The sequence below is a fragment of the Colletotrichum abscissum genome (genome assembly GCF_030869225.1).
Source record: "Colletotrichum abscissum strain IMI 504890 chromosome Unknown Scaffold_42.1, whole genome shotgun sequence".
NCBI classification, from domain to species: Eukaryota; Fungi; Ascomycota; class Sordariomycetes; order Glomerellales; family Glomerellaceae; genus Colletotrichum; species Colletotrichum abscissum.
Genome location: NW_026850343.1, coordinates 18,981 through 36,558, shown reverse-complemented (window position 1 = coordinate 36,558; position 17,578 = coordinate 18,981). Strand labels below are relative to the sequence as shown.

The 17,578-nt window shown below is 54.4% G+C and overlaps 5 protein-coding genes across 5 annotated transcripts; 4 read left to right on the top strand and 1 right to left on the bottom strand.

Moving 5' to 3' along the window:
* Window positions 1-5,805: 5,805 nt before the first annotated feature.
* CABS01_13005 (uncharacterized protein) lies at window positions 5,806-7,794 on the top strand (the record flags this gene model as incomplete). Its single annotated transcript, XM_060546352.1, has 1 exon — window positions 5,806-7,794. One exon carries the CDS (start codon window positions 5,806-5,808, stop codon window positions 7,792-7,794), a length of 1,989 nt encoding a protein of 662 aa, XP_060395250.1.
* Window positions 7,795-9,485: 1,691 nt separating this feature from the next.
* CABS01_13004 (uncharacterized protein) lies at window positions 9,486-9,695 on the bottom strand (the record flags this gene model as incomplete). The annotated part of the gene is made up of 1 exon (XM_060546351.1): window positions 9,486-9,695. One exon carries the CDS (start codon window positions 9,693-9,695, stop codon window positions 9,486-9,488), a length of 210 nt encoding a protein of 69 aa, XP_060395249.1.
* A 298-nt stretch (window positions 9,696-9,993) lies between these two features.
* On the top strand, window positions 9,994-11,676 carry CABS01_13003 (uncharacterized protein; the record flags this gene model as incomplete). Its single annotated transcript, XM_060546350.1, has 1 exon — window positions 9,994-11,676. The coding sequence occupies one exon, from the start codon at window positions 9,994-9,996 to the stop codon at window positions 11,674-11,676; it is 1,683 nt and encodes a 560-aa protein (XP_060395248.1).
* A 1,879-nt stretch (window positions 11,677-13,555) lies between these two features.
* On the top strand, window positions 13,556-15,362 carry CABS01_13002 (uncharacterized protein; the record flags this gene model as incomplete). Its single annotated transcript, XM_060546349.1, has 2 exons — window positions 13,556-14,981; window positions 15,055-15,362. The coding sequence occupies 2 exons, from the start codon at window positions 13,556-13,558 to the stop codon at window positions 15,360-15,362; spliced, it is 1,734 nt and encodes a 577-aa protein (XP_060395247.1).
* Window positions 15,363-16,246: 884 nt separating this feature from the next.
* Window positions 16,247-17,467, top strand: CABS01_13001 (phosphomannose isomerase type I; the record flags this gene model as incomplete). The annotated part of the gene is made up of 1 exon (XM_060546348.1): window positions 16,247-17,467. The coding sequence occupies one exon, from the start codon at window positions 16,247-16,249 to the stop codon at window positions 17,465-17,467; it is 1,221 nt and encodes a 406-aa protein (XP_060395246.1).
* Window positions 17,468-17,578: the final 111 nt, after the last annotated feature.

The window sequence follows — 17,578 nt, the reverse complement described above, 5'->3', positions numbered from 1 at the left end:
AAGTTTTTCTGTTCTCAGGAACGGAAGGCTGTAGGTAGACGAGATCTAAGAAGTCAAAACATTTTTCCAAATCTCTCACGTCAGAAGTGTGAAGTGATGCAACGTGTATAGTCTAGTGAGTGCAGGTGGTTAGTCGTAGAAACATCCATCAGTCCAGACCCGCAGTCTGATATCCTCCTCTTCTTCGTCCAAATTAGGTTTTCGTGTTGCATCAAGATGCCCAACACGAGATACAGGAGCAGTCTTGGAGGAGCTTGAGATAATTTTGACCACTTGTCGATGGGATCTTGAGCTATCATGTGGAGAATACTCTGTGTTATCTTTCGCAAAGATATTAGGTATTGTAAAGACGATGACTACTGGACTATATTAGGAGCCAGATCCACAGTGTTAGCCCCCAAGATGGTTTCTGTGTGGAAAATCCATAGTATTGCGTCCATGATCGAAGACGAGTAGAAGATGGCCGTGGCGGCTGCTTAGTGTTTTCTGAAGTCGGCAAGGACGAGCACAACATGGAGGATGCCACGTTGTTGAAAAGCACGTTGCTTATTGCGGCGGGGAGGTGTTCACTCAATTTGTCGTGAGGGAACCTAGTATACCTATGGATTGAACATATTCTCCCACTGAAAATCAGGATAATTAAACTTGAAGATCTTGTATGACCCAATACTTTCTGATAGATGTTCCAAACATTGAGGGAGTATGAACAAGTGCTCACATACTTGAATGCTTTGGATATTCTCGCATCAGCAACATGGGAGAGAGTGCTCGAGCGAACAAGCAATGAAAAAGATCAAATTCCTCATCGTCACGAATCTAAGTTCTGGAGGATATTCGACCAAACTCTCAAGGGGAACAAGAAAGGTCACAGCCAGCTTGGTGATGAGGAAACATGACCGGCGACCAATCTATGTAGCTCTGCGGGATGGATGTTGAAGCTTTGATCTCATCAGCGAAGCCGGCGGGAATACATGTGTCCATCACTTTTGATGTCGCTTGCGCTTTTCCGCCAGACCTGACAGGGGTCAGGGTTCCGATGAGATGTCAGAGAATCTAGACCGCCCATCGAGGAGGTCATCTGAGAAAGTGTCGATCTGCGACGGGGTCCCCCCTCTCAGGGCTGACTCGGGCTCTCGCGAAATTCATAGAGGGGCTCCCGCTGGGTTCTTTTGAGAAAGGAAGTAATCCTCTTCATTTCGTGATGGTCTTTTGATAGCTTTGTCCAGACGTTCGATGAGATCTGTTCATCTGATCTGAGTCAGTAACCGTCGCCCGTTGCAGGGGAAATGAGGGGATACTGAATATCTCGTGAAACCAACAGCCAACGCCTGGGCTGGAGAAGAGATAGATGGACATGTTCGTGGACCGCCATCCTTTCAATTACACAAGGCATATGGTGAAGCTATTATGTATGGCTTCGTTGGGAAATACGGCTGATACCATCCGGACGGCTGCGTGATGTGTACTCAGGGAAGACCCAGCACAGAAAGTCGACTGAAGGAGCCATTGCCCTGAGATCTCAAACATCTCTGACTCCTAGCTCGATGGTAAAACTATACAGAACATTGCAAAACATCTGTGTTGTCATGAGATGACAGTCTTTCTAAGAGATGGAGGCAATATCGTTGCCTGGGATCTTTGACTGACGTCGGACTTCTCTTCGGACCCCGGCCAACAGGTTGCATCAACTTACCAACAGGCTGCCTGCTTGCCCGAGTGCGAGTATCCGTAGTACTGATTAACAATGGGGGCCTATGTTGATTACGGAGTAGCCCGCGATCGAGCGGAAGATGAAAGCCACAGGGGAGAAAGCTTCGATCAGTCAGGCTCGGACGTCATCCGCGCGCCTACTATGAGAGTGTGTCCGTAGGTTGTCTCCAGAGTAATCCCATGACAAAGTAGTGGCAAATTATAGGACTGATGTTTAGGCAAAGAGTTGGACAAGGATGGCATTGGTGGAACCTGATGAGATCTATATCCCACAGTGCAGTCTATCTCGTGTGCGACATTCCATACGGACGCCTGCATCCCAGGTCTTGGGCTGCTGCGCAGTTGAGATGCGTAGAGGACCTGGAGGGGTTGTGACCATCTATATGAAAGTTCTGGGGCTGTAGCGAGAGTGAAGGTAGCTGCGGATGGCCGCCGGGTCAAAGATTATACACTCAACAAAAATGATGGTAATCTGCGGGAATAGCAGTTTTCTTTTTTTTTCGCCTCTTGAGTCTTGACTCGTAGCGAGTTGCCTCGAGATAGAGTTTTAGGTAATCTTGAAATTGGTTCTGTATGGGCCTTGTTCCATCGCAGTAAAAGAATCGAGCGAGCAGGTAGCAAAAGGTGCGTGCAAAGGTTAATATGTTTGCTAAGATTGCGCATTTGGCAAGGTGGGAGGGCGTCGTGAGATTACCCGCTGTTTCTTGCTCTCATTGTGCCCCGGGCCGGAGCGGTATCCGCTCATCGGCATGGAATGCCGAACAGAGTTCTTGGGGAATTTGCTCGGATTTGGTTTCCGGATATACTGTGATGTAGGTAGCTGGGAAAGTTGTCCCAGCTGTTTGTCACCTTTGCACTCGAACCGAATTTCCGTAGTGCCATCCATGCTTGAGGTGAAAGACCATATCTAGCTTCTTTTTGATGCGTCCGTGTGCAAATCACCAATGACGAAGAGGGAAAGTCTAATTGTTGGGAGATATAACCAAGATCCAGACGAATATGATCGACTGGGCGGAATACTACGTCGAAAAAAGGGTAGCGAGCAGCATGACGATCCAAAAGAGACCCTACGAATCACGGTTCCGGGTTTTGTCGGTATTTTCGTATGGGTACACTTGAGTTTGAGAAAAGAAGCGCGGGAGAGGCGCGGCGGCGGCGGCGGCGCCCAGCCAAGCCTACACTGGATCCCCAAGGCGTTACAACTTTGTTGGCTGGTGGAGTTGGGAGTGGGAGCCGGGGGTGCTTGGCAGGAGAATTTCGAAATGATTTTGGGATTAGCGTCAGGGGCGGGAGGTTCGTGTTGACAAGGGTCTTGAGTCCTAGGCGAGAATCCTCTTTGGAGACCGACACTGGCAGTCTGACTGGCCTTGTCATGGGCCTTGACCCGTTATTCTTGAAAGAGGAGGGCTGCGGCAGGAAGAGGAGGTCTAGAATTTCGGGGATTTTCAATGAACTGGCTGTATGATTTGAGGGATTTGCAGCGGTTTAGGACGGGATGCTCGATGCTAGCTAGGCGCAGGGCGAAGGCGGCTATCTGCATGGTGGTCCATGGAATCACAGAGTATGGGTCGGGAAGTTTTTTGGCGGTTGGCTTGAGGCGAGGTGATGTCAATAACCTGGGGTCCTGTTAGAGAAGCGTTGGTGATATATGAAGACAAGAAAAGAAACCACCAGTCCGGCAATGGATAGGTAATCACTCAGTAACTATGGAGATGGAACCGCTCTTCTTGAAGTTCATCTACGGATGCAATTTGGTCGGCTTCAAAAGGTGGTTGAAAACAATCGTTGATGAGATTCAAATTTGTGGATGGCTTCATAGTTCGTCAGAGAGAGGCTTGTTTCTCAACTCATACCTTACTCGGGAATCGAAATGATGGTGTGTGATGAGATTCGTGTGGATGACAAAGAATCGGGAATCGATTCACGTTGAGATGAATACGAAAAAGGCGGGAAGAACAAAAACTTGAGAGAGAAAAAAAGTGTAATCATCATCCCAACTCGCATAGCAACACTCATGAACCGCCAATCTAGTTGCGACTCGGGTAAACGCTGAAGCGTCAAGGCAACCCCCGTCAGCGCTGACAGGTGTGACAAGGGATAGACAGGACGTTCACGCAGCGTCTGCAAGCGAGTGGAAAGAGAAACCGAGAAGAGAACAGACGGCAGCCGGGCAGACCAAAGCCTAGGCCCCAATGTTGAACCCATACGCGCTAGACTGATTAGGGGGCCGGCAGCCAACAAGATAAATTTAATGATTTAATCAAGAAGCTGGAAAATGAGCTGATGGCGGATGGATCATGGGTTGACAGAGCTTGTCTTTACGGCTGCATTATTTAGTTGCGATGGCTGTGAGTCTGCAGCTACGGAAGACTGGAAGTCGAATACCCTGTTCCCCGGATTTTCGGAATGTTCCCAAGCCTCGAAGCACTATCTGCTTTGTAAATCCATGGAAGAGCTGACAGACGAAAACAAAAAGACAGAAAGAAGAAGACAGTGACCGAGAAGAGTGGGATGTCGAGACCAGGTTCTTGAAACCAAGCGATCTACAGACGGTGGCTCATTGGTGGAATGCGCTACGGTGACCCTGGACCATCCACTTGTTTGACATGAATTAAGGAGTGGGCGGGAGGCCGAGGCGCTGAAAGTGGTGGTGCTTTTTTACTTTGGAGTCTTCCCTCCACAGTCAACTTTCTCTCTCCCTTCCCGCGTACGCTACGGAGTGATACGTCTCTGACCGTACGCTTGGTAAGAGACCGATAGGCGCTAGCAGGCTTGTTTCTCTTCTTTGGTGCCCCGTACTTCCGTAGCGATGGCCTAGTCTCTTTGCAGTTTCGCTGGACGGAATCACGGATACTATGCCTCGTGTAAGGCCTGGTCCATGAGCCGAGAGGCCCGTCGTCTGAAGTTGAGAAATAAGATCGGGTGTTAAAGACAGGGCAAGCAGCCACCCGCGAATCCGAGCTTCTGCATGACAATCCCTTCCGAAAGTCTATCCATTGCGTGGGCTCTTGAATGTACGGTTATTAGTGTGCAAAATCAGAGCTTACCAAGATGAACCTCTCTAGGGAAACGCTGTCGGCTATTGGGGGTGAACCTGGCAGACACGGGAGGAAACGAGACGACGGCTGGCTCTGAGAGAAACAACGGAAGTTTAATACAGAGTACTTTACGTAGTGGTCGATGGTATCAGGGAAGTCGAATGCCGTCATCTCCCACCCAAAGCATCTTCAATGGTCCCTACACTTACAGTGTAATCGACGGTTCTTTGCCCAGAGTCCCGGAAACCCTAGCGCTTGGTCTGTCCACCGCCACTCCGTCTTGGTCTTCTTTTCTTCTCGGTTGGCGTTCCATAGCGTTTCCATCCAGAGTGAGAGAGTCTTACTCTAGCCCGCTGGCCACTCCATGTACACTAGCCAAAGCCACCCCGGGCCCCGGGATGGACGGGGTGGGGAACAGTCGAAATTGCATCCTCCGCCGCGTTTGCTGTGGTGAAACGGCCAGGGAGATTTGACCAGCCCAGGATCGTGTGCAATCGACTTACACGCACATACGCCCATCCAGATTACAGAGAGGGGTTACTCCGTACGTACAGAGTAAGGAACCACATACTCTATTGGGTCCTCGTCTAGCAATCTAGCCCTGTCGTCCTCGACTCCTCTCTGCCTGTCTATGACTGACACTGACACCGCGACGGCGGTGCTCTCCCGAAATCTCCAGAGACTAGAGTCCACACACCCCCCTTACCTGATGCTGGTCTATGCTGGCCATGTTGGTGGTAGTGGTGGTGCGGGTTCCCAATATGGGCAATATGGGGATCTTGTTGAACGGCTCCATTCGCGCCATTGTCTTCTTTAAATGGAGGCAAACACCGCACCTCCCAGCTAGACACCAAGGCTTCCTCTCTTCTCTTCTTCTTGCGATCAAGGGATTGTTGACCATCTCCTTGCCCCAACCGACATTCTTTTTTCCAGACATTCGTTCATTCACTCATTCAAACAAAGCCTCTAGTCCCTTTCACAAAGCTACCAAACGAAACATACACGATCATTTACTGAACTTTGAAAGTTCCTGAACTGCTATATACAACCAGCAAACATGCGTTTCTTCTCCGTCCTCGGCTTCGCGGCCGCGGCCGTTGCCCAGCTGACGTCGTCTTCCCTCGAGAAGCACGTCGATACCGCCACCATCAAGTCCTTCAACCCCATCAAGGAGGCTTACTGGACCGGTCTTCCTCACCACCGCCGCACCCCCTTCGCCGTCTCCCCCGACGGAAAGTCGGCCTGGCTCGCGTACCTCGACTCCTCCGAGACGGGCGTCCACGTCCAGCAGATCGACCCCACCACCTTCGCCGCCACCGGTGACCCCGTCACCGTCTCTGGTGGTAAGGAGGCCGCCGGTCTCGTCGCCCACAACGATGGTTTCGCTCTCATGACCAACGAGGTCCTCTCCGGCTCCGGCACCGACGTCGCCATCGCTGTTCTCTACCGCTACACCACCGGCAAGACCGAGCCCACCTTCAAGACCTGGCTCGGCGGTCCCAACGTCGACGGCAGCCAGGCCATGGCCTCCCCCGACGTCAACGGTGACCTCGTCTTCTCCGAGAAGGCCGGTTACTACGCTGCTTACATCGTTGTCACCGCTTACCAGGGCGATGCCACTGGTCACTTCGGTGATGCCATCCGCTACGTCGACACCGCCGGCAAGCTCACCTCCATCGCCGGCGCCTCCTCCAGCTGGGGCTGCTCCCACAACACCGGTATCGCCTTCGAGGCCGCTGACGCCGCTCCCTTCGCCTCCATCTGCGCTGAGGACCAGGGTGCCATCTGGCTCAACACCAAGTCCCAGGGCATGACCAACGACAACGTCAAGATCTCCAACGAGCACGTCATCAACGGCGGTGCCAACGAGGCCATGGGCGGCATGTCCGGCTCCTACTCCAACCTCGCCCGCTTCATCGGTGCCGACTCGTACATCTTCTCCTGGGTCTCTCGTGGCGCCATGGACTTGACCGAGAACTCGTGGATGGGCTCCGGCTACACCACTTCCAAGAACCGCACCAACAACCGCAACGTCGCCATCGCCCTCTTCTCCGACAAGAACACCCTCGTCGGCTCTCAGGCTACCTCCGTTGCCGGCACCGCCGACGGTGACTCCCAGGTCAACTGGATGACCTCTGGCTCCAACGACTGCTCCAACGCCCACGCCGCCACCTTTGACTCCTCCAAGGCCCTCGTCACCTGGGAAGAGATCTCCTCCCCTACCTGCGCCTTCGACGCCATGGGCTGCCAGGGTACCTTCGCTGGCACCAAGTTCCAGATGGTCGGAAGCGACGGCAAGAAGATTGGTGAGGTCCTCAGCTCCGACGACACCTACGTCGCCGGCGACATGGTCACCATGTCCGACGGCCGCATCTGCTGGCCCTACGTCTCCATGACCTGGAAGCTCGACGGCCCCGTCACCGGCTCCCCCGTCACCAAGATGTCCTTTGCCTGCATGACTGGTGGCGCTGGCTCTGGCACCGCTTCCTCCGCTGCTCCCGCTTCCTCCGCTGCCCCTGCCACCAGCGCCCCCGCCGTCGCTTCTTCCTCCGCTCCCGTCGCCGCCGCCCCCTCCACTACCGAGGCTGTTGACGCCGTCGCCACCAGCGCCGTGAACTCCGCTGACCCCACCTTCGCCTCCGGCACTGCCCCCGAGCCCATCTTCGAGACCATCTCCGGCCCGGCCTACACCCCCTCCGCTTCCGCCCCTGCTGCCGTCCCTACCTCTTCCCAGGCTGCCTCCGTCCCCGCTGAGGCCCCCGCCTCTTCTGCCCCGGCTGCTTCCGCCTCTGCCCCCTCCGGAGCTCCCATCCCCATCTTCGAGACTCTGTCCCAGGCCCCTGCTTCCTCTGCCGCTCCCGTCCCCGGCACCACCGTCTCCGAGGCCAAGCCCGAGCTCACCGCCACTCCCTCCGGCGCTGCCTCCAAGACCAAGAAGACTCGCACCCGCACCAAGACCCGCGGCCCCAAGCCCACTGGTGCCCCTGCCCACAGCGGCAAGTGCAGCACCCGCACCACCATCAAGACCGTCTACGTCACCGCATAAATGAGTAGATGATCTGGTGCAAACCTACCTTGTGGGGATGATGAAAAAGAGGTTGATTCGAGAGGAGAGTGTAAGAGAGGCGGAGTTTGGGAGTAGCAGCATTGAGTACATCTCTTCAGCAAGGTGAAGAGAGTGTAGCTCGATGAGTTTTCATGTACATACTATGTACGACTTGTACACAAATTTCCCGCCTCGCATCTTCTTTTCCCTTGCTCATCCGCTTGGATCGAGGGAATACGAAGAGCGAGTCAAGGCCAATGGCCGATTTTGAGCAAAATTGAACAAAGACTCAGTTCATCATCGGCAGTATTCCGGCGCGCCTCCCAATTTGCTTTTTACGTTCGTGTGCCATGTCCTTTATTTTGCGGGCCTCTTAGTCCCAAGTGAGCAGTTGACTAGATCAATTATAGACATGACCGAAAGCGACGCGATGAGATGCGAGAGATTCGGAATCCGGCAGGTGAGTGTTGTGGAAAAGCCATGTGATGAACATGGAAGATGAGTCGTGCGCAGTTGTGAGAAACGATGGGGGGAAGAAGAAGAGGGAAATGAGAACCAAACAGTGAGCGACGACCTCGCTGAGATCAAAGCGGCACCTTAACACTGATGCTAACGGCCAGTTCCGAACCAATAGACCCGCCGATGGTCTTCATAAGCAACCGATTGTAGACAAGAACCAACTAGAGTTGCAATCATCTCTTTGTCAGCAGCCAGATGGACACCAAAGACCAGAGGGATTCCTCTCAGAAATCACTTTCCTACCAATGGATACCAACGGTCAACTTGTCTCAGTTGAAGCTAGTCCTGACTTTCTCTCTCCCAAGGATCGAAAGAAATAAGAGGCGGCCTAAACACCCACGAATGGGCAGACCAGCGGAGCCACATGGCGATGATGGCACGGGATGAACCCTGTCACACATCCTGCTGGCCTCAGGGGCGACCATCTGTCAGACTGTAAGGTACCGCGCTGCGACGAATCGACGATAACGGACCGCCATTGGGGGCCGCTTCCCTACCCTAAAAGAGCAAGAGGAGTAAAAGCCAACAGTCATGACAGGGTAGCATCAAGCCAATAACAATCAACATGTGGACTTTTACGTCCTAATTGGGCGGTTCTATCCGAGCTAGAGAGAACGGAATCCCCATTAAGCCCTTCTTCTCATCGATACATGGGAGATCATCAGGGGACCAGTTGAGTTTCGATGATCAACAAGGGATCCAATGACCGCGCATGCTCAGCATTTGAGCTTAACCCGTGTCGGTCTCTTTGGGAATAGAATCGAGTCCTGAGAAAAGGATCCCGTCTTCCCCCTCTCCCTGGTAGGACCCTGACTCTTGTCCCACCTGATTCCTACCTGACGGCGCATCGTCCGTACACGGGCAAGACTCCATGAGTCCATCACCAACAAAGGATGTATCTGGCCGAAAGCGTGCCTTTCGTGCTGTCACCCCCCTGGGGGAAGACGCGCGGAGCCCGTCAGCGGCATTGTTCCCAAGAGTCCAAGACACGTTGTCCGGCTATCATAGCCGTCCTCGACGAGAGGATGAAGAGGGCAGCGCGTTGGTTTCCTCCACCTCCGGACAGTATCCGGCAATATCCAAGACCATGTGGCCGTGGGAATAACCTAATCGAGTGGCTGCTAATCCGTCAACGTTGCATTTCATTGAACTACCAATCGCCTCTGTCTCCTTCATCCTACACTAACGATCCCTGCCATGGAGACGAGAGCCAGATAACCTCGTAGGCTCGTCGCCCGAATAGGCGGCATCACACCATCTTTCGGCTGCGTTTCCCCTCGTCCAGTCGTGCTTGAGATGCGCTCCCCGAAGTTCGAGGATACCTTGCTCGGTTTCCGTCCCGGCAGCTGCGCCATTGCCGACACACCAATCTGATCTGGCATATGGCTAATACTCCTTGGGTAAGGATAAGGAGAAAGCAAGGCATGCAGATAGAGACGATGGAAGGAGAGAAGAGACAAGCGGCCACCTTATAAGGCCTAGTGGCCGCCTCTCTCGTCAAGTCTCACGATGTTGAAGCTGTAGGCACCTCGTCGGTGATTCCGCGCTCACCAAGTCACTCTTTGAACATCAGCCAGGCCAGCTTCGTTGCTGTGCGTCCTCTCATTTCCCCAACGACATTCGTTCTGAATACCCAACACTCTTTGGTCCTCATTGACCTTGTTCTTCGATACCCTCATCATGATTCGCTCAAGTGTAATCGGCCGTTTCCTGGCCGGACTGCTGCTTGCTTCCGGCGCAGCAGCTCATACCGAAGGGTGCAGCTGCTCATCTGATGGCATCCAGCGCGTCACCTACATTGTCGTCGAGATGCCCGATCAGCCCGAACAAGCAGCCTCCTCCTCGTCCGCTTTCACAACCCTAACCACCGTCCCGACGCCAACGTCCACGGAGAGGTTCACCGCGCAAGCAGCGCACGTAATCGAGGATATCCCAGCCTACGAGCCCCTCGCCGTCAAGCCCGAGACCCTTCGTCCAGCTGTAAACACAACACACACCTTTGGCGCCACCGCCGCTCCCGGCATCGACACCAAAGACCCCATCAACATCGTCCCGGCCACAAATGTCTCGCTCTACTACGCGGCCACGGACACGGAGGAACAAGGTTCCATCGACATGAAGCTCGCGTTCAAGAACCCCGCCGTGGTCCTCGAGCACGTCGACGCCGTCAGCAACGTCGCCTGCGGAGACGACGAGCTCACCGTTTCCTTTTCCTCCGCCGACGCCTTTCACGAGGCTGTCAAAGACTGGTCCGACTCTGCCGAAGAAGGGTTTATCCTCATCACCAACCACATGGGCAACTGCGATGCCGAATTTGAACGGGGCTTCTTCCTCGCAACGGGCTTGACCTCCAGCAAGGGCGACCTATCCATCACGGTCGCAGCTTCAAAGGAGGAGCTCACCAACATCGCCGGCGAGTGCGAAATGTCCTTCACTTCCCTGCCGGCTGCCGCGCTCTCCAAGCGCCTCACCCTCGACCCGTCCGTCTCCCTCTCCTTCGCCGAGGGCATCGCCGAGAACACGGTCCTTTATAGCGACGGGCAGTACGTCAACATCACGGCCGATGAGGCCTGGTTCAGCTCCAAGATCACCTTCTCCGGCTACCTAAAGTACAACTTCTGGGGCTTCAAACTGCAGGCTCTGTACTTTGACCTAGACACGACCTTTGACTCGGCCGTCGGCGTCTCGGTCGACGTCGCCGCCTCCTACAGCCACGCGCTCAAGTACGCCCCGGACGCGTTATCCTACTCCCTCGTATCCGTCCCCGGTGTCGTCGAGCTCGGTCCGGGCGTGGCTTTCGCTGTGGGCTTAGACTTTGACGTCTCTGCTGCCGTCGGCGTCACGGCGGGACTGAGCGTGAGTCTGCCGGCGGGCAACGTTCATCTCGACCTCCTGCACGGGGAGAAATCGTCGGCGAGTGGGTGGGAGCCAAAGTACAGCAGCTACGCCAACATCACCGAGTCGGCTGATGTGCGCGTCGACGCCTCAGCGGACGTTACCGTGCAGCTGGCGTTCAAGTTGCTCGGCGGGCTGGTCGATCTCAGCTCCGGCATCACGGCGACGCCAGGGTTCGATAACGTGTTCAAGCTGCGCGGGGAGCAGAATCTCGGGGTCAGCGGCAGCGTTGGCGGCAGCAGCAGCAGCAGCAGCACTATCGGGGGCGGTAACTTTACGAGTAAGCCGGCCGAGGTGGCACAAGTCAGTGTTGATGTGCCCCAGGACGGGTTGATCTGCGCCGAGAAGAATGGGGTCGAGTTTGCGACGGACTTCTACTTCAACTTGACTGGCTTCGCAACAAAGTGGTGGAGCGGCGAGCTTTACAGTACCCGGGTGCCGCTTTGGGATCTGTGTTACAGCTTTTGAGGTGCTTCACACCAGTGGTGACGTGCTCTTGGCATGTCTTACGACTTCTCCTTTCTTCAATCATGATGTATACTAAGTAGTACCTTAATACCTATTTACCTTGTTCGTACTTACGCAGTATGGTGGGACTCCTGTTCAAGGGTCTCTAAGTTCTTCTTCTTGCTTTACGCAAGAAAACTGCATAAAATTATCGAGTTATGTCCACGTCTTCTTTTCATCGAAGACTCTCTCAATGTTGCTCAAGCCTAACCACGAACGCAGACTTCGATGGCATAATATGGGTCTACGATGAGTATATGCCGCACCAAGACGTGATCAACGCGGGTTTCGCAGACGATCACGAGTTCCAGAGCCACAGAAAGCGAGCGGCAGATGCGAGGGAAATTCCAAGAATAGACGCACCTCTACTCAGTGGCGGGGAGAAAGACAAGAACCCGACGTGATCTGCCGCCCGCCTCTCAAAAAAGAACGAAGACCGAAACCGGGACGGGAAAGGAGCCTGGTCTCGACTCAACTCCCGGCCCAAGATGATTGGGTCCGGACTGGAGGTGGAATCTTCCGTCACTGTCAAGGACACTCGAGTCGATCGTTCGGAATAGTTCTCAAACCCCCACAATCCACCATCACATCAGTCGAGCCGCTGGCTGGACCTCTGTGGCCCCTCCCTCCTCCCCGCCGCTCCGGCCCAGGGTTGTGGTTCCCCCCGTCCACTGTAAATCAAGCTTACTATGGTGATATTGGAGCTTATTTGCTGTTAATGTTTAAAAAATTCTTATTCCTCCTAGGCCGTGCTCTCTTTACCCCCTTTTTCTTTTATGTGGTGAGGTTGTGTACCGGGGTGTGATGTTTCAGGAGTCTGACATCCCGAGTTACGGATGGCACATGACGTTTATTCGTCCATCGGATGAGCTGGAAGAACTTGGGTTGAGCGTCACCTAACAACTTTGAGTTGGCAGTCTGACAGCCAAGGGGAACCCCAGACGGACGTTTTGGAGGTGGGCTTGGCGCATTGCGTGTTGAGCTTTTTCTGTCTTTGCTCATAGTTCAGATGGATGTTGTCGACCTGAGCAAACTTGCCAAGAGTATTTGAAGTGGTAGTTGAAGGAACAGAATGCCCCTTTAGCCAAGACTTAGCCAAGACCTTTTTCTGGAGGGATGTTGAGACAAACCGAACTCCTGAGACTGCTGAAATGCGACTCCGCGAAACTTTTGTGGAGAAGTCTCCGTGGTGGAGCTGTGAATGTCAACTTCAGCCAAGACCAACCCACAACCTTTCCGCCATCAACAACAAGGGCTTCAATTTGCCTGTCACTTTGACGGTGACTTCGCCATAATACATCGAGGTGCCGAGGAGTTTAGACGTTGGAGGCAGGGTCGATCTGAGAGGCCGCTCCGAGAGTCTGGCACATGCCATGGTTAGAGAGTGGTGACTCGGATCCGTTGATCCAATGGTGGTTTGTTTCACGAGTGTTCTTCTCCCCTGAGGCTCATGGGATGATGGTATTGGCATCATACTCCATGGTCCGTCACGTTGTGACCCACGGGCGGCTGGAGTTCAGCGCAAGAATACCAGATGATGGCGCAAAGACAGGGGGAACATATGGAGTAGGCAGACCTTAATTGTGAGGTGAAATCGACTGGCAAGTTGGGATATAAAGCATGGCTTCTTGGCCGCTGGTGATAACGCTTACTCTACTTCTTTACCCTCACCTCAATCCATCCATCACCAAGCTCTTCTCCTTCTCCTTTTTCCCTTGAGCCAGTCTCATTCTCTTCAACACTACTCGGGCAGTAGTTGTTCTTTCACGTGTACTTTATTCTCTTTCCATTCTCACCTTCTCTTTACTACCATATCTCTCTCTTCTCCCTACACTTCAATATGAAGTTCTCCACAGCAGCCATTGCCCTTCTAGCCGGCGTCGTCGCCGCGGCGCCCGCCTCCGAAGTCTCCCGCAGCCGCGAGCGCCGCGCCGGAGGCAGCGAACTCATCCAGCAGCTCCAGTCCACCTTTGACCGCAATAACCCGAACGGCACCCCCGCCGCGGCCGGAGACCCTGACGACCTCAACGGTGATGGTGTCATCAACGTCTTCGAGGCAGGAGCCCAAGCCAGCAAGCGTAAGCGCGGTGGTGGCGGTAACGGTGGCCAGCAGGCTGCTGGTGCCGGTGCTGGGGGCAATGGTGCCCAGGCCAAGGGTGGCAATGCCGGCGGTAACGCCAACAACCAGAACAATGCCGGCAATGCTGCGGACGAAGAGGACGCCGCGGCTGGCAACGGTGCTGCCGCTGACGACGGGGAAGATGCAGCTGCCGGTAACGGCAATGCCAATGCAGGCAACGGAAACGCGGCCGCAGACGATGAGGATGCGGCTGCCGGCAACGGCGGCGCTGCTGCGGATGACGAAGAAGACGCTGCTGCTGGCAACGGCAATGCCGGTAATGCGAACGCCGGTAACGCCAATGCTGGAGCCGGCAACGCGAAGGCTGGTAAGACCAAGAACGCCGGTAACGGTGCTGCCAACAACGCTGGCAACGCCAACAATGCTGGAAATGCTGCTGCTGGCAACGGTGCTGCCGCTGACGACGAGGAGGACGCTGCCGCCGGCAACGCTGGCAATGCCGCCAACAACAACAACAACAATGCAGGCAACGCAGCCGCCGAGGAAGATGCCGCAGCTGGAAATGCCAACGCCGGGAACGCAAACGCCGGTAATGCCAACGCTGGAGCAGGAAACGCAAAGGCTGGCAAGAACAAGAACGCCGCCAACGGCGCTGCCAACAACGCCGGTAACAATGCCGGCAACGCCAACAACAACAATAACGCTGGCAATGCCGCTGACGAAGAGGACGCTGCTGCTGGCAATGCAGGCAACGCCGCCGATGAGGAGGACGCCGCCGCTGGAAATGGCAACGCTGCTGCTGATGACGAAGACGCTGCCGCCGGCAACGGGAACGCCAACGCAGGCAATGCGAACGCTGGAGCTGGAAACGCAAAGGCCGGCAAGAACAAGAATGCCGGCAACGCCAACAACAACGCCGGTAACGCTGGTAATGCCGCCGATGAGGAAGACGCCGCTGCAGACAACGGAAACGCCGCTGATGAAGAAGATGCTGCCGCCGGCAACGGCAACGCTGCTGACGAGGAGGACGCCGCTGCCGGTGGCGCCGCGAACAACGGGACTGCCAACGCCGGCGCTGCTGCCGGCGGTGCTGGTGCGGGCAAGGCTAACAAGGCGAGCAAGGCCAAGGCCTCTCGCAACGGCCGCTCTCTCAACCTCTACGCCGCGCGCAACATTGCGCGCGGCCGTCCCTCCCGGCGCACGTAACTTCTCTTTGGGTGCTGAGGAGTCTGTCTTTCATGCCGCTGCTGGTGGTAAAGGGGACTCTGATGACCTAGACAATCCCAAAGGCGCCGGTGATGACTCTGAACAGACTGGTGGGCCAAAGGGCACAGGCAAAGGCAAGGGCAAGGGCAAGAACAGGTCGAAAGGCAAGCCTTCGTCGTATTCGTCTAGGAAAGGCGACGAGGGCGGAAATGGGCCTGGGAAGGATGGCCGACCTGATCGGTCTGGCGATGGCCTCAGGGTGGAAGAAAGTCCCGCAATGATCGGTCGCCCTGATGGTCCCGGGTCTGGGCTTGGGTTTGCTGAGTTGTCCGAGTTTTTTGAGATTCGGTGTGATGAGTGAAGAAAATAAAATGGTAATTCAAAACTGGCGTAGCGTTTTCTTGGTCGGTAATGTGAGGGAATACCTGTCTTTACAGTTCTATACCTAATTCAATGAGATGGGGTGATATCATTAATCGAGTACGAGCTGATATGTGCCAAATGTCTCCTAATGCCTATTGGCATGGTCATCTCAATATTGAGTAGAAGATGGCTTACATAAAAGGGTCATGTTGGATCTCTGGAATAGGGACATGCATGGAGTCAGCGTTTGACCAATTGAAATCTTAGGCGCTGAGCTACAAGGGAAGCCACTCTAATTTGTGTATTGACTGTAGTTGAGTTGTGAAGTTAGACCATCCATTTCAACCATCAGGCCTAACGTCACGAACCGGACTATGCGTGCGGGATTGTGGACCGACCTAAGTAACTACATGTAGTAATCAGTTACCAAAGATCGCGATTCTAGCCTGGATCAGTCAACATACATTAGCTTTTCCGAAGTTGCCGCTGCTATACCGTCGACCGGAGCTGCAGGTCCGGCTTCGAGTTCGCCACGGCCCGCCGAGACATAGCAAAGTGGGACCGGGCGCCGGACGGCTCCAAGACTTCTATGACGATGTTGTTGCGTCAATCTTTTCGACGTCACTAACTGGTCACCTAATATCCGAATTACAAACCACTTACTTCCCATATGAAATCTGAATGCACGTTGTATAAGATTCAAGAAGAAGACCGTCGCACTCACTAATTAGACTTAAAATTACCTTATAGACAAGATACCCCTGATCATCAACCGAAGACCACCGCGCTAGAATTATACTCAAAGTACCTTGGAGAAGAGAAGAGAAACAGAAGCTCCTCAGACAATAGTAGAAGAGAGAAAAGGCTCACAAAACCACCGCCATGAGTTCACAAAGCTCAGTCTTCCAGCTAAGCGGCACATGCAACAACTACGACTGGGGCAAAAAGGGTCGCGACTCGCTCGCCGCACGCCTCTGCGAAAACACCCCAGGCGGCTTCACAATAAACGACAATGAAGCCTACTCAGAAATGTGGTTCGGCGACTACCCCGACTTTCCCGCACGCGTACTGGAGACAGGCGAGCTCCTCAAGGACATCCTAGACAAGAACAAGGAACAGCTGCTCGGCAAAAAAGTCATCACCGAGCTCGACGGCCAGCTCCCCTACCTTCCCAAGATCCTGTCCATCGCAAAAGCCCTACCCCTCCAGATCCACCCAAACAAGTCTCTCGCCAGCAAGCTCCACGAGCAGGACCCCGAAAACTTCACCGACGCCAACCACAAGCCCGAGATTGCTGTGGCACTGGGTCCGTTTGAGGTCTTTGCCGGGTTCAAGCCTCTGGACCAGATCTCGCCCGTGTTCAACATCCCTGCCCTGCGCGACCTGATCCCCGATGGGACGACTAGGTGGACCGACGAGACGTTACGGGAGGTCACGCGCCGCATTCTTCTCGCCGATGAAAACACTGTCGAAAAGGCCTCCAAGGCTCTCGGCGGCACCCCGCGCGAGGAGCTGGGCGGGAACGGCTACGTGCTGGATCTTCTGCCGCGTCTGCAGGATCAGTTTGGTAAAGGCGACAACGGCATCCTGGTTGCGCTGTTGTGTATGAATTTTTTGTCGCTGGAGGCTGGCGATGCGTTGTATATCCCTGCCGATGGCATTCATGCTTATCTGTCTGGGGACATTGTGGAGTGCATGGCTCGTTCGAACAACGTCCTCAATACGGGCTTCTGTCCGCCCGGCGACAGGAACAACATTGATTTGTTCAGCAAGACGTTGACTTTCAAGGCGCATAGCAAGAATGACGTGCTTTTACCTGCAGAGAAGAGTTCTCGCGGCACACAAGGGCGTACGGTCGTGTATCCGCCGCCATTGAGCGAGTTCGACATGTTGAAGACGGATTTGGACGAGGGCAGCAAGACGGAAGTTCTGAAGGCGGGTGAAGGACCCTCGGTTGCTATCGTCACCGACGGCGAGGGAGTTTTGGAGGCGGACGGGAAGAAATTTGACGTCAAGGCTGGTCATATTTACTTTGTTGCTCCCGGCATCGAGGCCAAGTGGGAAACCAAGGGGAAGATGCAGGTCTTTACGACTGTGGTCTAATCGTCCTGGCGGTCAGACTTTCAGTAGAGGATGCACAACAGATATTACATATTTAGAATATGAGAAATGCGACCTGATGAGGCAATGGTCTGGGTTCTCTTCATCCTGTAT